The 19,722-nt window shown below is 43.8% G+C and overlaps 1 protein-coding gene and 1 pseudogene across 1 annotated transcript in view; both read right to left on the bottom strand.

The window, feature by feature from the left end:
• Window positions 1-19,589, bottom strand: part of RAB3GAP2 (RAB3 GTPase activating non-catalytic protein subunit 2) — a 50,954-nt gene extending 31,365 nt beyond the window's left edge. The window contains exons 1-10 of the mRNA XM_053667334.1: window positions 19,342-19,589; window positions 8,655-8,719; window positions 6,090-6,213; window positions 5,348-5,429; window positions 3,683-3,730; window positions 3,530-3,605; window positions 3,143-3,244; window positions 2,788-2,887; window positions 1,892-1,990; window positions 181-329 (exon numbers count right to left, since the gene is read on the bottom strand). Coding sequence (XP_053523309.1) covers window positions 181-329; window positions 1,892-1,990; window positions 2,788-2,887; window positions 3,143-3,244; window positions 3,530-3,605; window positions 3,683-3,730; window positions 5,348-5,429; window positions 6,090-6,213; window positions 8,655-8,719; window positions 19,342-19,456 — 960 coding nt within the window. The 5' untranslated portion in view covers window positions 19,457-19,589. The remainder of the gene's footprint in view (window positions 1-180; window positions 330-1,891; window positions 1,991-2,787; window positions 2,888-3,142; window positions 3,245-3,529; window positions 3,606-3,682; window positions 3,731-5,347; window positions 5,430-6,089; window positions 6,214-8,654; window positions 8,720-19,341) is intronic.
• Window positions 934-1,060, bottom strand: LOC119036546 (uncharacterized; annotated as a pseudogene).
• Window positions 19,590-19,722: the final 133 nt, after the last annotated feature.

Below are 19,722 nucleotides of genomic sequence, written 5' to 3' on the forward strand. Positions count from 1 at the left end.
TCCCTCTCTTTCTCTCTCCCTTCCCTTCTCTAAAATTAAATAAATAAAATCTTTTTAAAAATTGGGACTTAAAAATGTAAACTGCTTAATTTTTCTAAGGCGAAGGCACCATGCCCACTTTGCAGACCAGCTGAGAAAGCAGCCTGTGGCCTCACTCCTGATCAGGGGTGGGGCTCTCACCTCTAAAGCATAGAAGAAGCCGGTAAACGGGTTGGACCCTACAGTGATGTACTGAGACATGGCAGGTGGACTGTTTTTAATGGCTGCGTTAAATCCACCTATATTGGAGGCCGTCTTCATCTGATCAAAAGGGGACAGCGTCATGATACCTGATGATAAAGCAACAACAACACGTGATCTGAATGCGCTGAAATGACACTGCCACTATAGGTCATCGAACGTTCAATTCCTTCTAAGATACTAACTTCTCGATTTTATGTAGCAGGAAAAAGTCACTTTTAGAAGCCACAAAATTAATACTGTAACATATTCATAAGAGCGAAATCGCCGTCTATCATTCCTGTAAACTACGAGATGTTGCATCTCATCTTTGCTGCTTCCTCTGCCGAGGCCGCCCTTCCTGCCCTCTTCCAGGCTGGCCCTTGTCACACTTCGTGCGTGGTCTGAATATCGCTTCCCGCTGCCTTTCCTCACAGGTCCACCTGATGCACCCTCCTAACTCTGCTACTTTTATTGTAACTCGGCTGCTTTTTTCATGATGCTCACTAATATTCTGATATTACCATGTTTATACATCCGGTTTAATTGTCTATTGTTTGTCTCCTCACCACCAGAATGTGAACTTCAGCAGGGCAGGGGGCCTGTCTGCTTTGTACTTCTAGCACCAATGTCAGTTCCTGGGACATACCAGGTGGTTACTTGTTCATTTATTTGCTGAATGAAGTAGTCAGAACTTTACACTGCACGTGTTCATTTTGTCGGCTGGGAGATAAATGAATAGAAATGTGTCTTCCGTCATTTTCCCTAGCCTGTTTCAATGCTCCAAAGCTTAATGAACAGAACAGGGACGCTACCCTGAATTGAACTCAACACTTTGGAATTTTGTAGCATTTCTATGCTGGCAAAAAATAAGGACAAACTGAATGTCTACCAACAAGGTGTTTAATAGAGCATACCACACGATTCTATGCAACAGTAGCCAGGCGATCTGTGTGCCGGATTCACACTCCTGCCCTTTCTCCTTGCTCACTCCCAGAGCCAATGTGTGGGTCATGCGGACTTCCGGCTGGGGTCAGACAGTCGGGAAGCCCCACCAGGAGATCAAAGAGGGTAATGAAAATGAAGTCAGGGTGTCTATTTCCCCGTGACCAGTGACAAAACTCCACTTCTCTGTAAGGGCAAAATGCATTCACATCTCTCTCCACTCTCCACTCTAGCCGGTCCACTGTCTACAAGCGAGACTGCCGTCCTGTTAACTGCCCTGCGTGTTTCTGTCAACGAGACTCAGCTTCCCGAGAGCAGGGGCTGCGCCTTTCTTTCCGTCCCTGGACTCCTGACGCCCAGCACAGGGAGCCTTTAACTCCTGCTCCCAAGGAGAACCTGCTCTCCCTGCAGTCTGCTGGTGTAAAGGTCGCACTTCGAAATGACTAACCCATACGGTAATTGTAGGGCCAACACTCGTCTGCCGAAAAATTAAGTCAAATAGTGAGTGGCTTAACACAGTCCAGTACTGCTGCTGAGGGCATAATTATTAAAACTTAAAGACAGAAATCTATGATAATCTGTAAGTCAGAACGAACTTCCAAGAGCCTCACTAAAAGCAATGCATTCTCTCTTCACATAAGAATAAGCCTATGATTCTAATCAATGAGATGCTTCAATCGAAAAGTAAAGAAGTGAATTCCAAAAGAATTGAACTAGTGATGCTTACCAATACTAGCGTGATCAATAATAGTGTCAATATCTTGAAGACCCCACTTCTTATAAGCTAATGGTGGTGGCTGTATGTTCTCATTGCCTGACGCTGCAGCTGTCAAAGATAAAAATTGGACAAGCCAAACTTAACTGTGAAGGACAGAATGAAGTTTTATTTTAAAAATCGTAAAAATGAAGTAAGTTATTACTCTAACATTTCGATTTATAGTAATGATACAAAGTAACGTTAACAAGGCACAGAGTGAAAAGCACTCATGCCAAGACAATGCACGTAAAGCGTGAACAGCACAAGGGCCCACTGGCTCTCCCGAGAGACTCTGGACACTCCAGCAATTGGAGGAGACTGTTTACAACTCTAGACTATCACTAGTAGTCCCGCTGAGTCCACACCGCGACTGGAGCCAAGTATGCAATTTCTCTTCTGGGGACAGACAGCAGCCCTGGCCTGTGAGGCATGGATGCTGCTACTTTGACTGATGTTAAGGCTCTCCTTCCCCTATTTTACCACCTTTAAAACTGTGGTGTAAAACTGACGGTGTGTCTTTCACTGGCAGAAGACGAGCCCAACAGCTGCCAATCTGGTGAGAAGTCTGGTTGCTTGGCTTTAACACAGTTGCAAATCTCTCTGTTCACTGGCCAGGACGCACCGCTGACTGTTCCTGCGCAGGGCACACTCTCCAGGGGCACATGCGGCTGTTTCTGTCCCCATCTCTATCTGACCGAGCAATCCACCCAACAACGTCCACCCACTTCCAGGGCAACGGGGTTCCTCCTGTACACCTAGTTCTGGAAGGCCTTTCTAATTTAGAAGATATATTCAACTGTCTATGTCGGCTCAACTAAATATGACAAGCATCGTCAGAAGTTTGCTATTCCTTGCCAAAAAATTACCTTTTGCTACTTGATTTCGACAAGCACGAAGAGACTGAAAAAGGCTAAACCCATCGATGGTCACGATGGCAGCTGGATATAAGATACTCAGCTCTTCATTCTACCAGAGGAACAGGAGAGAAGAACATAATCATTGCCAAGTAAGAGCATCCCCTTTTCCATTAGAGCTGAATGCCGTGATTAATGTACAATAAAGAAATACTAGGACTAAACAGCTGTCAGCACCAACGCACAGGGCAGGATCAGGCAGACGAGGAGTAAAAACAACTGGGAAATTAATTTCAGAATGCTCGGTCTGGCCGAGGCCTGCGGCAAAGTGAAGCCCCAGTGCCCCGCCCACGCGCCCGCCCACTACCTGCTCGGTCACGCCGGGGTGCCGGGGGATTTCATAGGTCCTGCACTTCAGCTGCAGCACCGGGTCCTCGTTCAGCAGCTGTGCGAGCAGGAGCACGCCGTTCTAGGGGAGGCACAGAGGACAGCCTGCTCGTTCTCCCGCCGTCACACCTGAACAGGTACGGCGTTTCCCATCACGTCTTCCATGGCCACCAGGTCCCCTCCTCTCAGAAGAACTCAGCTTTTCCCAGAGCTTCCGCCGCCACCCCTGCCCTGCGCAGCCTCCATCCCCACCCAGTGCCACCCACACATCCCAGAGGCAGGGGAGGGGTCCCCGGTGAGCACAGTGGGGCTGCCGGCCTGGCTGTGCCTGTCAGCGGGAGCTTTCTGGCGGCCAGCCCCGGCTCACCTCCGTGTAGAAGCGCACAGAGCCGGAGGTGAAGCCCAGCACGGTGCAGGTCCAGTCGGGGCGCCCAGTGGAACTCCTGCCGCAGACAAAACTCGTGAGGGAACAGCCCGCAAGTCAAAGCAAAGAGAACCAACACCTCTTATTCAGCCTTACCTCTTCTGGCTTGCTAGTGGGATGCACAGAGCACTCGTCACGCACTCCCTGAAATCAGAAACAAAATCGTGTGCTCATCTGACGAGTGAAGGCACCCACTGCCCTCACTCCTCCCAAGGTGCTGTGCACGGGCAGGGGTGGAAGGTGAGCTCTGTGGGCCGGTCTGATCCAATGCCCAAGTCAACACACCGGCAAACACCACCACCCTACATCAGATGGTAAAATCCATTCCCACAAAAGGTCACGTCACATCCACTTGACGTTAAGAAAAAAAAAAGAACAGTATCTTTCACTCTGTGTTGTCGTAAAAGGCATGAAAGCAGAGAGCCAAACCTGACCGCACACACCGATTACAGACATAGAACGGAGAAAGCATCGATGGAGGCCCAGAGCAGCCGTCACCACCCACCCCCCATGTCACTACTGCAGGTCTGCGGAGCACACTGTTCTAGGGACACACTGCCCTCCCCTGGTGGGCTGCTGTGCCATCCTCTTGGGCAGAAACTGCCCAACCACTCGTTTCTAAGCTCGTGCTAGCCCGGATGCTCCCTACAGATGTCTTTTCTGACATGTGGACTTGAGAAATTTGTCAGGAGCTCAAAGACCAAGCCTCAAAATCACAATAAATCCTTGACTGTTACCGAATCAGTCATACTTCAGGACCATCACTAGCTTACTCAAGAAATGATTAAAAAACAAAACAAAACAAAGAAAGAAACAATACACACTCTTGCCCCATACATCGTGGTAGGTAATCACTGAATACAATCTTTTTTGTTTTCTTTAAAGTGATTCAACCATTATGTCCACTTTGCATTTGTGACAGAAATTAAGTGTCTTCAAAATGCTTTAGGCTAAATGACAGAGAGCAGTATGTTCACTTTTGATAAGACAGGATAATTCACTGAGCATCTACAATGTGCCAGGCATGTACTAAGGGCTTGCACCTGGGAGTCTTTTATCTGAATTCAAAGTCTGAAAAATCTTATTCATTCTCATCAGGGAGCTCTGAGTTATAAAAGTTTTTGGCTCCAGGCTCCAGGCTGGACTCCATCATGTAGCCACACTAGAGGTGTGACCTGCAAACTCCTACTGAGTCAGCAGGACACCTGGCTTTACCAACTTGCATTTCTGAAGCATTTATGAGTTTTAAGAATTACTGTAGCCTTGGGGTGGTGAACACCCAATACAACACACAGATGATGCGTTGTAGACTTGTACACCTGAAACCTATATAATTCTACTAAGCAATGTCACCCCAATAAATTCAATAAAAAGGAGAAATAAACATAAAAACAGAAAAAGAATTAATGTAGCACTGTCCTCTTTAAGTACAAGCCCAATGCTAGGAAAGCAGATAAGAATAATTACTGCCCTTGACTTTCCGGCTGAATAAAATCAGTAATGAAAAACAGGGCAATAGACGAAATACAGGAAGGATATCATAATATTTTTCTCTGAATGCTTCTTTAAATCCTCTCCAAACAGCTGCTTTTTTCTTAAAGTAACCACATGATGAGTAAAATCAAAGTGTGGAATGAACATTCACCTTCCAAAAGATGAACCTTCTCGGCAGATTCACTTACGAGGCAAACACTTCCTCGGCAAACACTTCCTCATACACATTCAACACACGCAGAGACGGAACAATTAACTGGTACCCACCCTTCTTCAACGTTTAAAGAGCCACTCCAACCAACAGCAAACTGCATTTCCTCCTTTCCTTTATCACCATATTTCCATTTTGCTGAAAAAATTAAGTTATTGTATAAAGTGACGTTAACTAAATTATAAAACAGTAATTTATAAATTTGACTCTCTGTAGAATGATGAGCACAAAATTTAATAGTTCTGTATTACAGATTTGGGTCTTAAATGTAAAATAAAGTCTTCAAATTTTGTAAGGTTTTTATAAAACTCTATCCTCAGTCTCTCCTTCCTCCAATTTAATCCATATAATAAAATCATTAATTCTTACGTACCCCCACCTATTTTATTTATAAAAGGTTAGATTTATGCCACCGGAGGCTAAATTCGCTTTATAAGACCATTTCATAGCCATTCACTGTATGATCTCCTTTTGATCAGTGAGGTTTTCATGCCCTGTGTAAACCCAAAACCTCAATTTTAGGCAATGTCCAGCACTGTCTCTGAAGTGCCACAGAGACGGCTGAAGTATCTGCAGCCAAGAAAAAAGAAGACAGAAAAGGAAGAAAAGAGAAAGAAATACAAAAAAGGAAACAAACGGTTTTATACAATAGAGAAAATAAACTGCAGAAAATAAACTATAGAATGCCACCACATAAGGCATGTAATAGAAATAAATGACACTGTTTTCCCTCTAATACATTTTCTGTTCTAGTCAATGCATTAAAATTAAGGCCACTGCAAAACAACAGATACTCACGCACTAGAAATACAGCTTTTTGCTCCCGAGCTATAACCATTAGGTCATTGGTTGGAGATAAAGATAACACGCAATCTTGAAGCCAGGAGGTTTTCTGTGTCTTGCAAGTGTTTCCTTCTTCTTCCTGCAGATGAAACTACAGTGACTGCACATGCGAAAATACCGAGAGTGTCGATTCAGCTCATCTGCCCTAAACTGCGAGGGGAAAGGAAATTTTCCCAAATCTTTTATAAAGTCTCCATAATATTCCTTATCAAAACATGTCAAACATGCCCAGCAAAGTATTCACTACAAATATCTTTGAATGCCGATGCAAAAATATTAGTGTAAACAAGTACACGCTAGAAAGACACTGAAAGAATATCACATGGGGATCACTCCAAAACGATTCAGCATTAAACGATTTCATGAAACTCCAGAGAAATGGCAGGGGGGTCTGCAGCTAGACAGCAAGGAAGCGCTGTCTGAGGATTATGGCTGTAGGGTCTGTGAACTATTTGATAAATCTGACACTGTTTTCTTTTTATTTGACCTGGAAGGTTTTTCCTTTTTCAAATGAAAATTCACTCACTGCACAGGTGAGTTCCCAGGGTCAGCAGAATCAGCAGCTCCACAGAGGTCCTCTCCAGAGAGCCTCTCACAGGCCTGCACTCCAGCTGTCCGGCTGTCCCCTCCAGAGACAGCACAGGCAGTGTGTCCCCGCGTGTGTTTCCGGGCACTTTCTGCTCATACGGGTACATACATTCACAACCCTCCCCCTTCCTAACACACACACAGCGCGCTGTATGCAGGGGTTGGCAAAAGCAGGTTTACAGCAGACGACAAATAATGCACTGATTAACAAGGAAACACTCCATGTTTCAGTTCACAACGGTAAAACCTGCTTTTGCCCGCCCCTGTACACACTTCCAGTTTTTTCCTTAACTCTTTATTTTTCTCTAATACCCGAATTTTTTGTAATGCACATGCATCATTTTAAAAAACAAATCCATTACTTATAAGAAGTTCATGTCAAATAAAATCACAACAACACTCCAAGCCTACAAACTTATGGGGAATAAAACACACCCTGAGGGTTTTACAGTTTGCTGCTGGAGTCAGCAGTAAGGGGCTGGCCTCTGGGTCAGCAGGCAGGGGCAGTGAGCTGCCCCCATCCGCGGCTCCTCTCCACACTGCCACACCCTGCTGAAACTCCCAAACACGACACCCCCCAAGCCAGGCTAGCAAAGACATGGTTACTCTCCTCTGCTGGTCATTGTAAGCACGAGCCAGCGGGAACCCGTGGCGAACCCACCCATTTTCACAGCTGCAGCACCTTGACCCTGAAGCAGGTTGAAAAGATGCAAGGAGACCTCCTTGACAGGAAATGAGGAAAACTACAGCCAGATGATAAATGGCAAGGTCTTCTCTTCCCTAACCAAGGACACTGAAGAGCAAATGGTTTACATATTCCTGACCATGCTGGGGAGGACTCCCGGGCCTGGTCGCAGGCCCTTTCAGGTGACATCTGTTGAAGGTGAAACTGACCAGAGAATGACCCTGATTCCTTTCTACACTCATTTTGATACATCGGCATACCAAGGGACACACCTAAAAAACTGATGAATATTCTGATTGAGATGTCACCTAAAATTCCTGTCTTTAGAAAACAGATAAGAACCCTTAAGACAAAGGACCCATTCAGGACACACTCTCCCTAGAGCAGGCCTGTGCCCCCCCCCATTCCTTCCTTGGATGTGAATCTTTGCTCTATTTCTCCTAAATTCTAAGTGTTCCCAGGAGACTTGCGACCAGGGGAGCGGCAGGCAGTGGCAGCTCATCCCGGGCTGACCCCTGAGCCTGTCCCCAGGGCCTCCTTTTGCCTCCGTAACCTCTTTCCTGAGTCCCCACGGTCCAGCGTGGCTCAGTTCTCCCACCCCCGCGCCTTTCTTTCCGAGGGGCCGAGGCAGCCCCGCCGAGACTCACCGCTGTTGCTATGATCTTGCCTCTTCTTTCGTTTCCCTGTCCCCAGCTTTAGTAACCTTACTCTCCAAATCACCTGAACTCACGTCGGGAAATCTTTCCTGCACAAAATCAAGAACCCACACATTCCAGACCGTGCTGGGGCAGATCCACCTCGGTCCTGGTCCCTTTCCAGTGACCACACACCCAGAAACTGACTTCGAGACATTTCACCTCTTCCAGCACTGGTCTCCCCTTGCATGTGGACAAGACCTGCCAGCGCCGCTCCCAGGGAAAGCAGACGCTGAGTTCACGGTCTGTTTCTATTCTGATTAGGTGGCTACATCTGTTACCTTGACTACAGCATGCACCTCTGCGTTTCAGGCATCTGCCAAAATTTACTCGGATTCTTGTTGTGTCTCTGGAGCTGGCTATGCCTTTGGAGTGGCTTATAACCACAGACAGCAGTGGCAAGAACAGGTGTCTACTTAGTGCTACCCAGTAAGCACAAACGTGCCCTTGACAGAGATTTTTAAATGTCAGCCTGACATGGAAATGCGTCACCATCGTTGCAAAAGGAGAATGCCGCTATCGGAGAGCAAGCACGCGTCTGTAAAGACTCACAGGTTCCTGGGGCTCTGCTTCTTCCCACGCTCCCCAGCCGTCATCTTCCCAGCTCGCTGCTTTACCTGTTTGTAAAAAGATAAAAAGTACTTACACGAAACATAGAGCTTAAAGGACATCAAAACGTTTTCTCTACACATAATAAAGCCAACCCGTCATACATAATAAACATTATATAAGTATAATGCTGACGTTAAGGAAGAAAATAATGGTAAAATATACTGTATCAGGATATTGCTTATGTAATAATAATCAAGAAACATCTGACCTGAATTTCCAAATCTAAGTCATAGTGAAACTGTGCAAGTTATTTGGATCTTAAAACACTGGACATCAAGTTTATCCACATTTAAATCAAAAGGCAAAGGTGACTTTTTAAAAAATCTCAAAATGACAAATATTTGTTAATTAAGACATTAGGCAAATTAAATATACACAGTGACAAAAACACTTAAAATTTCACATAGATGACTCAAAAAGTGAGTCGTCTTTTGATAAGACAAGGTCTCCATGAAAAGGAAAACTGAATGTTGAAAGAAGAGAGATCTGCTACTCTCTACCTTTTTCTGATATTCTGTGATTTCTTACACATGAGCATATTTCTGTGGATTAAAATGAGACGTCCAACAAACACTGTAAAACAAAGAGGTAAAAGTCCGTACACGTTTGGAGAGTATGATTCCTCACGTTGCTCATGTTGCTTGTTTTTATACCATGTTTTTGAATTTATCTCTTATGGTATCGCATCAGAAAGAAGAAAGAAAAACCATCACGTTTTTGACCATCTACTCTGAGTCAACCATTAGCTACTTTAGATATATCACCTCAAATTAAGTTAAGAAAAAAAAACATAAAGTTCAAATAAAATGTGAAAAGAGCAGGCAGTTGAATGAACTGCAAGTTTAGGCCTCAGATGCCAATGACCTAAGTTCAGAGTCTGGACCCAGCATTTACCAGCTCTGTGACCTAGAGCGAGTTACCCCATAGCTGTGAGCTATAGTTCTCCTGCCTTAAAAGCATGTAAAACAGCAGCACCTCCATCTAGTAGGGTTGGAAGAGGATTTAAATCAATACACTGAAGTCCTCAGTGCCTGACACATCAGCTTGCCATGCTAGTTATCAAGATTTAGCCATTAAAATACTACAGAATAAAAATAAAATATTATATTTAAACCAATCAGCTTTAAAATCTTGGCAAGGGGCAGTGTGACAATCAACTAAAACTGGGACTGAACCTGATATCTAGGACACCTACAGTAGAAAAGAAGGAACTAGACCTTCACACACAGAAGATTTTATAAGTTGCTAAAATCAATTAGATATAGAAGATAAAAAATGTTAGTCTACAATCTGGAACCGCTGTTCAATTAGCTCCATGGTAATACATTCTCATTTTGGTATTTAAATACCAAATAACTACTTCCTACTATGCCAAGCACAATATTAAGTCCTAAAAGAGTGCTATCATTTGATAATACTGCACAACTTACAGAAGACTTCCATACACATGTCAATCAAACCACTGAACAAGTGTTCCGCTAAACGCCACATGTGGTGGGAACAGAGAAAAACACAAGCACACTCCTTAAACAATGTGTGGTGTGGCGTAGGGGACAAACACGTAATTATGGGACCTGGTGACTGCTGTAACTGACTATGCTGTGAACTCAGATGAGGCAGTGAGAGAGATGAAAAAAGGCAGTGAGGAACCATCTCAAACTGAGACCTCAAGAAGGGGCTAGGAACCTTTCAAATATACTAAAGAAAAGGATCAACATGAGCAAAGGCAAAGAGGCAAAAAGTCGCAACATGCATAAAGGGTGGTCACATAACCATGCATATGCAGCTTCCACATCCCAAGTGCTTTGTGGACCGTCACTCACTTTCAGGCATGGCAAGGGTCCTTATCTTCCCTTTTCCACAGTGAGAACACATCACTTAGTTCACATAACGTGACCGAGGTCACAGAGGATGAGGTGGCGGAGTGGGGCTTCAGTTCAGGGGGCCCGAGTTCCAGAGCCCATGCCTGTCTGCTACGCACATTCGGCCAAGGGCTCATGGAGGGCGCGATGGGGGAGCAGTGGGCCTTGCAGGTAAAGTCAAAAGCGAGAGAGCTTATTATTTTAAAATGCAACATTTCCTTGCTACTGAGATTGGGAAATTTTTTTGTTTTTTGTAACTTGGAAAATTACAGTTTGTTCTTTGGCAATCTAATTCACTTAGGCAATCTCTTTATTCTGCTAATTTTTCCACTGCGCCACAAACAACTGCCTTATTGTGGGACTGGTGGCAAATAGGCCACCCCATTTTACAGTTTTAGAAAACACACCAGGACTCCTACGAGAAAGCCAAGTAACTAGAAAAGTTCATCGCTCTAAAAGCCACCATTCGATTTTAAAATTGCTGTCAGATTAATGTATTTATCCAATCACCACAATATCTGAAAACCATGCAGGATTTACAGCACTTCATGAAGGTTGGCTATCATTCATCCATCCATTTACTCATCCATCCATCCATTCATTCAAGAAACACTGTATCTTTTCTGGGCACTGTGCTAAGTGCTGGAGATACAAAAGCAAATAAGCCTTCAAAGAGCTTAGTTGGTGCACATAACCTCTCTTGAATGTGGTACAAAACAAAACCATGAAAAATGTGTTATTTCTTCTCCATATCGGTATAAAAAGTACCTGACTCAATTCACAAATGACTCACACAATCAAACAGAAGACAGCAGCAATTTGGACTTCCTGCCCCTGCAGGGACCCAATCTCCCTTTATGCCACAATCCCAAACAGTCAGGAAGAGGAAGACCTTGAGAAAGGCTTTCTTTTATACAAAGTATTTGTGTTGATGACAGCTGGGCCATTTCTCAATGCCCCTGACTGGGGGGTTTCTATTAAGAAGAGGGAAAGAATTCATCAGGCCTCTCCTACTACCACAGGAGTACATTTTCCAAAGAAGCCATGGTGTCATGCAAACAGAGGGTAAAGGAAGGTGAAACACAACTATTACTCGGGTAGGTCAAAGATGCTTTGAAGCTTGGTCTGGAATCCTAAATCGCTTCACAATTCTGTAAGAAAATGCATTCCAAAATCTAGTCATCTTAAAAATGGGAAATGTTTTTTAAAAAAATCTGCCAACTGCACTACCCTGTGGCTACTTCTATGCAGTGCCGATGATATAATTTCTGCAGCCTCCTGACTTCTGCTGAAAATCATTTGACGCTATTTCGCATGCTGCTGTCTGACAGCTATTTTTGGCTGTTAAAAAGTGTCAGAATGCCAGCACTTTACCAAGGTTATTTCTTTTGCCTCCAAACCACGCAACCTCTGTTTTCATGTACTCACATCCTGTATGTTATAAACTCATCGTTTTGCTTATCCACAACCTTGGCCAATGACCAAGTGAAAAATACCAATAGTGATACTGAATGAAGACCACCATCCTTCACAGAAAAGTTGCCAGAAGGAAAGACCACCTGAATAACACTCTTTACGTGAATGGCAACTTTATTAGACATTAGCTATTAGACATCAGTAGCTATTTTCCAATCTAAATCATCACTCATTTAAAGTGATTCTCAACAACCAAATTTTTTGTCGGCTAGAAAAAAAACAAAGAACGCCAAGTTCCCAAATCAACACTATGCTGTTTCAAAGGGGGTGGGGTGGGGTGGAGGACATCCATAGCATTCAATTGTGTCTGTACTCTATTATGCAAATATTCTCTTTGCCAATAGTGAATAAAATGGGTTACACAAAAAACAGCGAATACCGGCTATCAGGGGAATCTAAAAACACGGGGAGAATATAGCCTCATCGTGCGACTTCCATGCTCCTACTCACGTGCAGATGTTGCTTTAAAAGCTGGCGTTTTACAACAATATTACATCAGGACAGTGTCTGGACAGAGGCACAGCGCTTCAAAGGCTTATCTTTCAACTAGGCTTTCCCACCTCACTTCCTGTACAACCTACTGGGGAAAAAGAGGCATTTCCAGGTAATGATGTATTTCTGCTAAGAGTCTTTAATTTAGGTCGGGGACAACCCTACTTGGGGGTGAGCGTCCTCTCAAATCTGTTCTTTTCACATTCTTAGCCATCTTTCCTTAAAATTCACAGAAAATCAAGGATTGCATTGAAGGTTTGATTGGAGTTGTTCAAGAAGAACATCCACTTAAAGTTTTGTTAGTCTACCTCCCATGCAGAAATCCCCCTTATTTCTTACGTCATACCACATCTTGAATCACGCCTGCTCTCTACCTAAATAAAATTCATAGGCTGCTCTCCAACCAACTTAATGAAAAGCAACTACCTCTCCGTTGACTAATAATTTGACTTTTCAATCCTTAGCATTTTTATACCCATCACTGAAGAAGACTAGTTTGAACTGTCTAGAATATTTGGTAACATAAGCATAAACCCTTGTTCTAAGCTTTATCGTGTTAAATGTTTTGCCTCAATGAATGAAACAAATGACTTCAAAATACAAAATGTAGCTACAACTCCCTCTGGAGAGAATTTTTTCCCTGAAGAGATTAGATTGTACGAGTATTAAAAAAAAACTGTTCAGTCTCTCACTTGGTAAATGATATACTCATGGAAACCTTCAAACCACTGAGAAAACACATTTTGGTTCAACCATCAAAAAAAGTTGCAGATGTCTTTTTTAGGGTTATTCGCAAGGAATGAATTATTCTACCAACAAAAACTTAAATAAGAAATTCAACTTCTGCTTTCCATAGCTCTATTTAATTCCACAAATACATTATTCTGAATTGCTTTTGAACAGTCTGTCCTCATACACTGAGTACATATTTTTCATTTAAGAAGAACCTGAAGCTAGAAAGAAAATTGAGTTCTAGAAGTGGGCAATTAATTTGATGGTATTTGCCTTTTCCAATATGAGTATGTCAAGATCAAGAACTAAATGAGAAACTGAAATCATTAAATGTTGGGAAAAGGAAAACTTAATTTAATCTCCGTGGCTGAATAAAAGATCTTATTAGCACAGAAGCAAATTCATTTCCTTCCTTCTGAGACAAGAAAAAAACGGGATGATGTATTTGTTTCTATAAAGAGGAAGAACTTCTAGAAGCTACGACCTGTAAATAATTCAGGGGCCCAACAAAATCTAGTTGGGTCTTCTTGGCCAAAGCAAGAAAAAGTATAACGCAGCAATACAAAGTTTAAAAAAATAAAGACTAAATAATAGAGAACCTGCTGCCTAATCTCCTATGAGTCAGAATTATTAACCTTCTTCTATTACCGGGGAGATGAAAATGGGATGATAAATTTCATAAATAAATAGCATATTCCTTTCACCACATTAACAATACGTAGCAATCTAAAACGAAGAAGCTATCCCATTTTCAACAGCAGGGGTTTAACTCTTTCAAATTCCCATGATTAAATCAGATGAGACCTTTAAGGTCCCTTTTTAATGACTAGTGTTGCCAAAGAAGTGACCTCCTCCATCACATAAGAACACAGGTCCCCACAGCCAGTCCACAAAGTGACAGAACTGAAAACATCTTTAAAAGCATAACCTCCTGCTCAAAAAAGGGTCATTAAAGAGGCTCCCTTCCCCCCAAATAAACGTAAGAAATCTTCTGACACAATAAAAAATAAAACAAAATAACATATAGACTTCAAGGAATCTAATGTGCCTATTCGACTTTCTAATATTTTTTTTTCAAAGGACAATAATATAGTATATAATTACAAAGAACTTATACATTTCTTATCATTGTTCCCTACAACTTATGTTGACTTATTATATCCAAAACAGCAGACTAGACATGCACAGCTAATAAGGTTTCGAGAGAAGGCAGGCCACTATGAAAGGTAGCTGAAGGTATGTAAACCCTGACAGCTAAAGCTAATGTCTGCATAGTCTAAAGAAGCTAATTTAACACCTTCCTTACTAAATCCATTTTAATATTCTGTCCCACCCTGGCTGGTGTGGCTTAGTGGATTGAGCGCAGGCCTGCGAACCAGAGAATCACGGTTCAATTCCCAGTCAGGGCACATGCCTCGGTTGCAGGCCAGGTCCCCAGTGGTGGCCATGTGACAGGCAACCACACATTGATATTTCTCTCCCTCTCTCCTTCCCTTCCCCTCTAAAGATAAATAAATAAAAATTTTAAAAATATTCTGTCCCTTCGAGAAAACTTTCCTTAAACTAAATTCTTGCAAACCAGCTTAATCTTGCTATTACTTTCTGCTTTTAAAAAATATATACAGATAAAGTCTGATAATTATCTTAATACATGAGAACCACCTTTTCATTTATTAGAAGACCAAAAGTCAAAAAAACTGATGACATAAAATGATGACAAGTATCCATGTACACTGGCATACATACCATGGAAAGGAATACCATTTTGAGTTAATTATCGTACATGGTATAAGATAAGGGACCAACTTCATTCCTTTGTACATGGACATGCAGTTTTCCCCACTGAGTGGTCTGGTATTCTTGTCAAAGATCATTTGACCATATATGCAAGGGTTTACTTCTGAGCTTTCTATTCTATTCCACTGCTCTATTTGTCTGTCTTTATGCCAGCACCATACAAGTTTGATTACTGTAGCTTTGCAATATATTTTGAAATAAGGAAGTATGAGTCCCCAGTATTTTTATTCTTTTTCAAAATTATTTTACTATTCAGGGTTCATTCTAACTTTTATATATGCTAGGATGCCAAAAAAAAAAAAAGTTGTCAATGCCTGAGCCCTGCAGAAGAATGTCTTCAAACTTTTTGCTTACAGATACTCCCAAAGAGTTCTCCCCTAGTATGTATCCTTTTCACAAATGATGTAATTTCTTATATACTGTGAACACAGATATTTTAATATACATGTATAGCATCCTTTTAAACTTAGTGGATTCTGAATACTATCAGGAAATGACACCCACCCACATTAATTAAGAAATATGATGATCTTCTCTAAGAGTTATTTTATAACATCTTATTTCTCCTTCTGTTTCCCACTCCATTTTCTGCAAAGAATGCTACTCTAATGTAATATAGATTTTTATTACCAGGTCAAAAATTTTTCTGCAAAAGAGATATGAACTGAAAAAACAATGGTTTTCCTGTGACCATAAAGCTCTCAGTATTAAAATCTGTCTTCTTTCTTGACTTACTATAATTATTGTTAGAAGCAGGTAACGGAGAAAAACAACATACATCTGCCACAGATTCTGATAAAGAGCTCTTTACAAAACCTGATGTTTTGCAAAGGAGTAACTACTGGAATCCATGCCCTAGCCATTCCTAGAATTCCAAGTAAACTATCTGTAGCAGGGCAAACTATTTTACTGACTTTTATTTGTAAACTAAAGCACTGTTTTACCTGTAAAAATATAGGTTTGGCAAAGAGGCTCACTCATTAAGAGGCTCTTCGTCCATTTATTTTCTACCTGAATTGATGGTAGCCACAATAATACCAACAAACATAAACCTAAGAACTTGATTTAAAAGAGTAATAAATTAAATATCTGCAAACTCATAGGCATATTGCAAATCAGCCTAGATGTGTTGGGCTATGATTATATCCCAATGCCTGCATTGAGTTCATATCCTAAGGCTTCCCTTCACTGTGTGACCTTGGACAACTATTCAATCTGTATGTGCCTAAATTTTAGCACCGCTAACTGTGCCATACAATATGGTAGCCATCAGCCGCATTTGGCTATTTGAATTAAGTAAAATTAAAAATTCTTTTCCTCGGTAGTATTTGCCACATGTCAAGGGCTCGCCAGCCCAAGGTGGTGCAGACTGCCACCATACTGGACAGCAGACATAGCGATGGAAATAAACAAGATGCTATGACAGAGAGTAATAGATGAGACCCAAGGAGGCAAGAGTGACTTACTTTAGATTAGATGGTGGAAAAGGCCTCCCTGAGATGCTGACATCTGAGTTGAGACCTGCATGACAAGATGCAGCTGGCGTGCAAAGACCTGCATAGAGCATCCAAGGCAGATACAAGGGCAAGGACAAAGACCTCAGGCGCAAATGAGCTTGGCTGGTTCAACAACACAAAGTATGTCTGAAGCATAAGAAATAAGGGAGAGGAGTATGCAGTGCCGGAAGTGGCAGGAGGCAGGGCCTCAAGAGTTTTGTAAGCCAGGCAAGAATTTTGGATTTTATGTTAAACGCACTTGCAAGCACAGAGCTATAAAGAGGAGAATGCTGTGAGCTACCCTATACGGGTCTTTAAGAGTTCACTCTGGCTGCTTCTGGGAATGAATTACAAGAAACCAAGAGTGGACGCAGGAAGATCTGTCAGAAGACTGGTGCCACTGGCCGGCAGAGGGCAGATGGCAGCCTGGGCAGTGAGACACACAAAACGTGTTCTTTTTCTCGGCATCCCCTGTCTAGAGTCCTGTATCTACTATCCTTCACACCTGGATTCTTGAAATAGTCAACTACATTAACTCCTCAAAATGCTGGAAATGTGTTTTTTGTGCCCACCATTCCACCAAAACCGTTCTGAACTCCCAGCCACCTCCACCTTCCCAAAACCAACGAGCACATTTCTGTCCTCATCTTAGCTGAAGAACCCCCATTGCCTAGTGACTTTGTGGCCATCTTAATGTCACAGCACAATGCATTACTTCCAAGTTTGAGTAAACAAACCTACTGTACTACCAGTCGCATAAAAGTGTGGCACACACACAATTACAGTAGCAGGATATACCATCCAGGTCTGTGCAAGCGCCCTCGATGATGTTCACACACCAATGCACGGGGCATGACTGTACACATAATCCTTCAAACTGACTGACACCTTTTGCTGATAACTCTCAAATTAACATCTCTGACCCAGGAATCCCTACTAGGTTTCAGGCCCTTTATCTGGTGTTCGAATGGACCCCCTCACTTGGACATACCACAAACATTTAACATGCAAAAGGTCCAAAACCCATCTGCTTCTTTCTCTCTCTCTCTCTCTCTACATGCCCTTGCTCAGATCAGAAGCCCAAAGGCATCCTTAACCCCCTCTCACTCATCAGCTATAATAACCCCCATCACCCAGTCTCCCCCAGGTCCTGCAGGTTCTACCTCCTTAATAGCGCTCTAATCTAGCCCTGCCTTTCAAGTCTTGCTCAGCCTATTTTAGTTCAAGATCACATCGCTTCTCACATGGACTACTGGAGTTGTCTCCCACCCCACTTACCTGTGTCCCATCTCTTCTGCACACAGCTGTCAAAGCACACAGTAGCAATTCAAAAACTTGAGTGACTACATAGAGTTCCCATCTGAGCGTGTCATTTCTCAGGTTCAGGTGTCTCAGAGGCACCCCACTGCTTTCATGAAGTTTCTCATTATCCAGCTCCCTGTTCTTCTCTTTCAGGTTTTCTTAGGTCTCTCAATAACATGCCAGTCCAGGCCTCCCTCCCTCTGCACACGTTATCATCTCTCCCTTATTCATTTCACTAGTACTCCAAAGGCAGGCTTAAGTAGTACCATTTCAAGGAAGCATGCCCTTGTGCCTCACATAAACATGCCTATATTTATAGATGTATATTTGCATGTACATGTGTAGTATACATGTTTATATATATGTACATACCTTGGTTACACTGCATGGGAGCTGCTAATGTATTTGTCCCAGTAAATTATAGGCTCGTAGAGGGCAGAGACCACCGATCTTATTTGATTTGTAGCACTAGAGTAAATATTTACAGAGAGCTTTGATTTGATAGCTTTAAATTTAAGAAACAGGGAGGAACTTCTGTAGTGGGCCTTTTACCCAGAGTCCAGCAGAGCCCAAAGTGACAAGGCTGCACTACGAAGCTAAATGTGCTTCAGACTGGCAACAGGAAGAAAACAAACACAACACACGCACCCTTTCTTTCGGTAGGAGACCTGTGGGAAACTCCGAAAAACTAGACAGGATCTAATAAACCAGACTGAGGATTTTACACTCTGTGGGCAAAGGCTTCCCACTCTTTGATGATAATAGGTGGAAAGCTTCTCACCTCAATGAAACACCTGAACTTTTCAAGGCCGCGTTGCTGTAATTTACACGTAAATGGCATGTGTCGAGTCACCTTAGTTTTTGCTGTAGATTCGCTCACCTCCTGACAGGTTATTACCCTGTTTTAGGAGCTGCTTAACTCGCCACCTTAGGAATCACTCACCTGTCTATCAGCCATCTACTCTCTAAATCTGAAGTGGGGGCAGGGGAAGGGGATGGGAGAAGAGAGCTGTGGGCGACAATGAACCCTCGGGGAAAGGCAGGTAGCCGAAGGCCGCAGACCCAGGGATGGAGGAGCCGGGGTGAAGGCCAACATCAGGGTGCAGCGCCTGCCGACAGCTGGCAAGGAATCCCCGGGGAGGAGAGGCGATCACGGAACAGGCAACGCCGGGCGGGGAGAAAAGGGAGACGCGGCGGGACGGGACGCGGGAACACAACTAGGAGTGGGCAGCGACAAGAGGAAGCAGGACGCAGTTTCTGGCCGGAGAGCGAGGTGTTTAGGAGAAAGCTAGGGCGACAGGAAGGCGACACCGACGCGGCCAGGGCGGAGGGGACTATAGGATGAGGACAGCAGGGCATCATCGCTGGAAGGCGTGGGGGGAAGTAGAAGTCCCCCGGGCAGAGGCGGCGGGGCCGGACGGAGACCCGAACCCGCGGGGAAAGGGAGCGGCGAAGCTGGGGGGCACTTACTGGGGTCCCTCCGCAGGGCGCCGACGGGGGTCTCCTCCCGCAGGTGAGGGAAGAGGAAGTCGCGGGCGGCCTGGAGGTCCTGGAAGTAGCAGAACTGGACGATGGAACAGGCCATGGCTCCGGGGAGCCCTGCTGGTGCACTCACCTTACCTGGCCACGCCCTGCCCCCCGCCACCCCTCGGCCGCCACAGCCCAGCCGCGACAGCCGGAGCCACGGAGGGGCGGGGAGACCAAACCGGAAGCTGTCAGCGCACGCGGGGCCCGGCTTCCGAGCGCGGCGCGTGCGCAGAGCGCCCCCGCAGACGCGGTCGCGTCGCGTCACGTGACCAGCGGCTGTCCGCGAGTGCGGTAGACGGGGAAGCCCTAGAGCGACTTTGGTCG

The sequence above is a fragment of the Artibeus jamaicensis genome, unplaced genomic scaffold (genome assembly GCF_021234435.1).
Source record: "Artibeus jamaicensis isolate MK-2021 breed Jamaican fruit bat unplaced genomic scaffold, CSHL_Jam_final contig_467, whole genome shotgun sequence".
NCBI classification, from domain to species: Eukaryota; Metazoa; Chordata; class Mammalia; order Chiroptera; family Phyllostomidae; genus Artibeus; species Artibeus jamaicensis.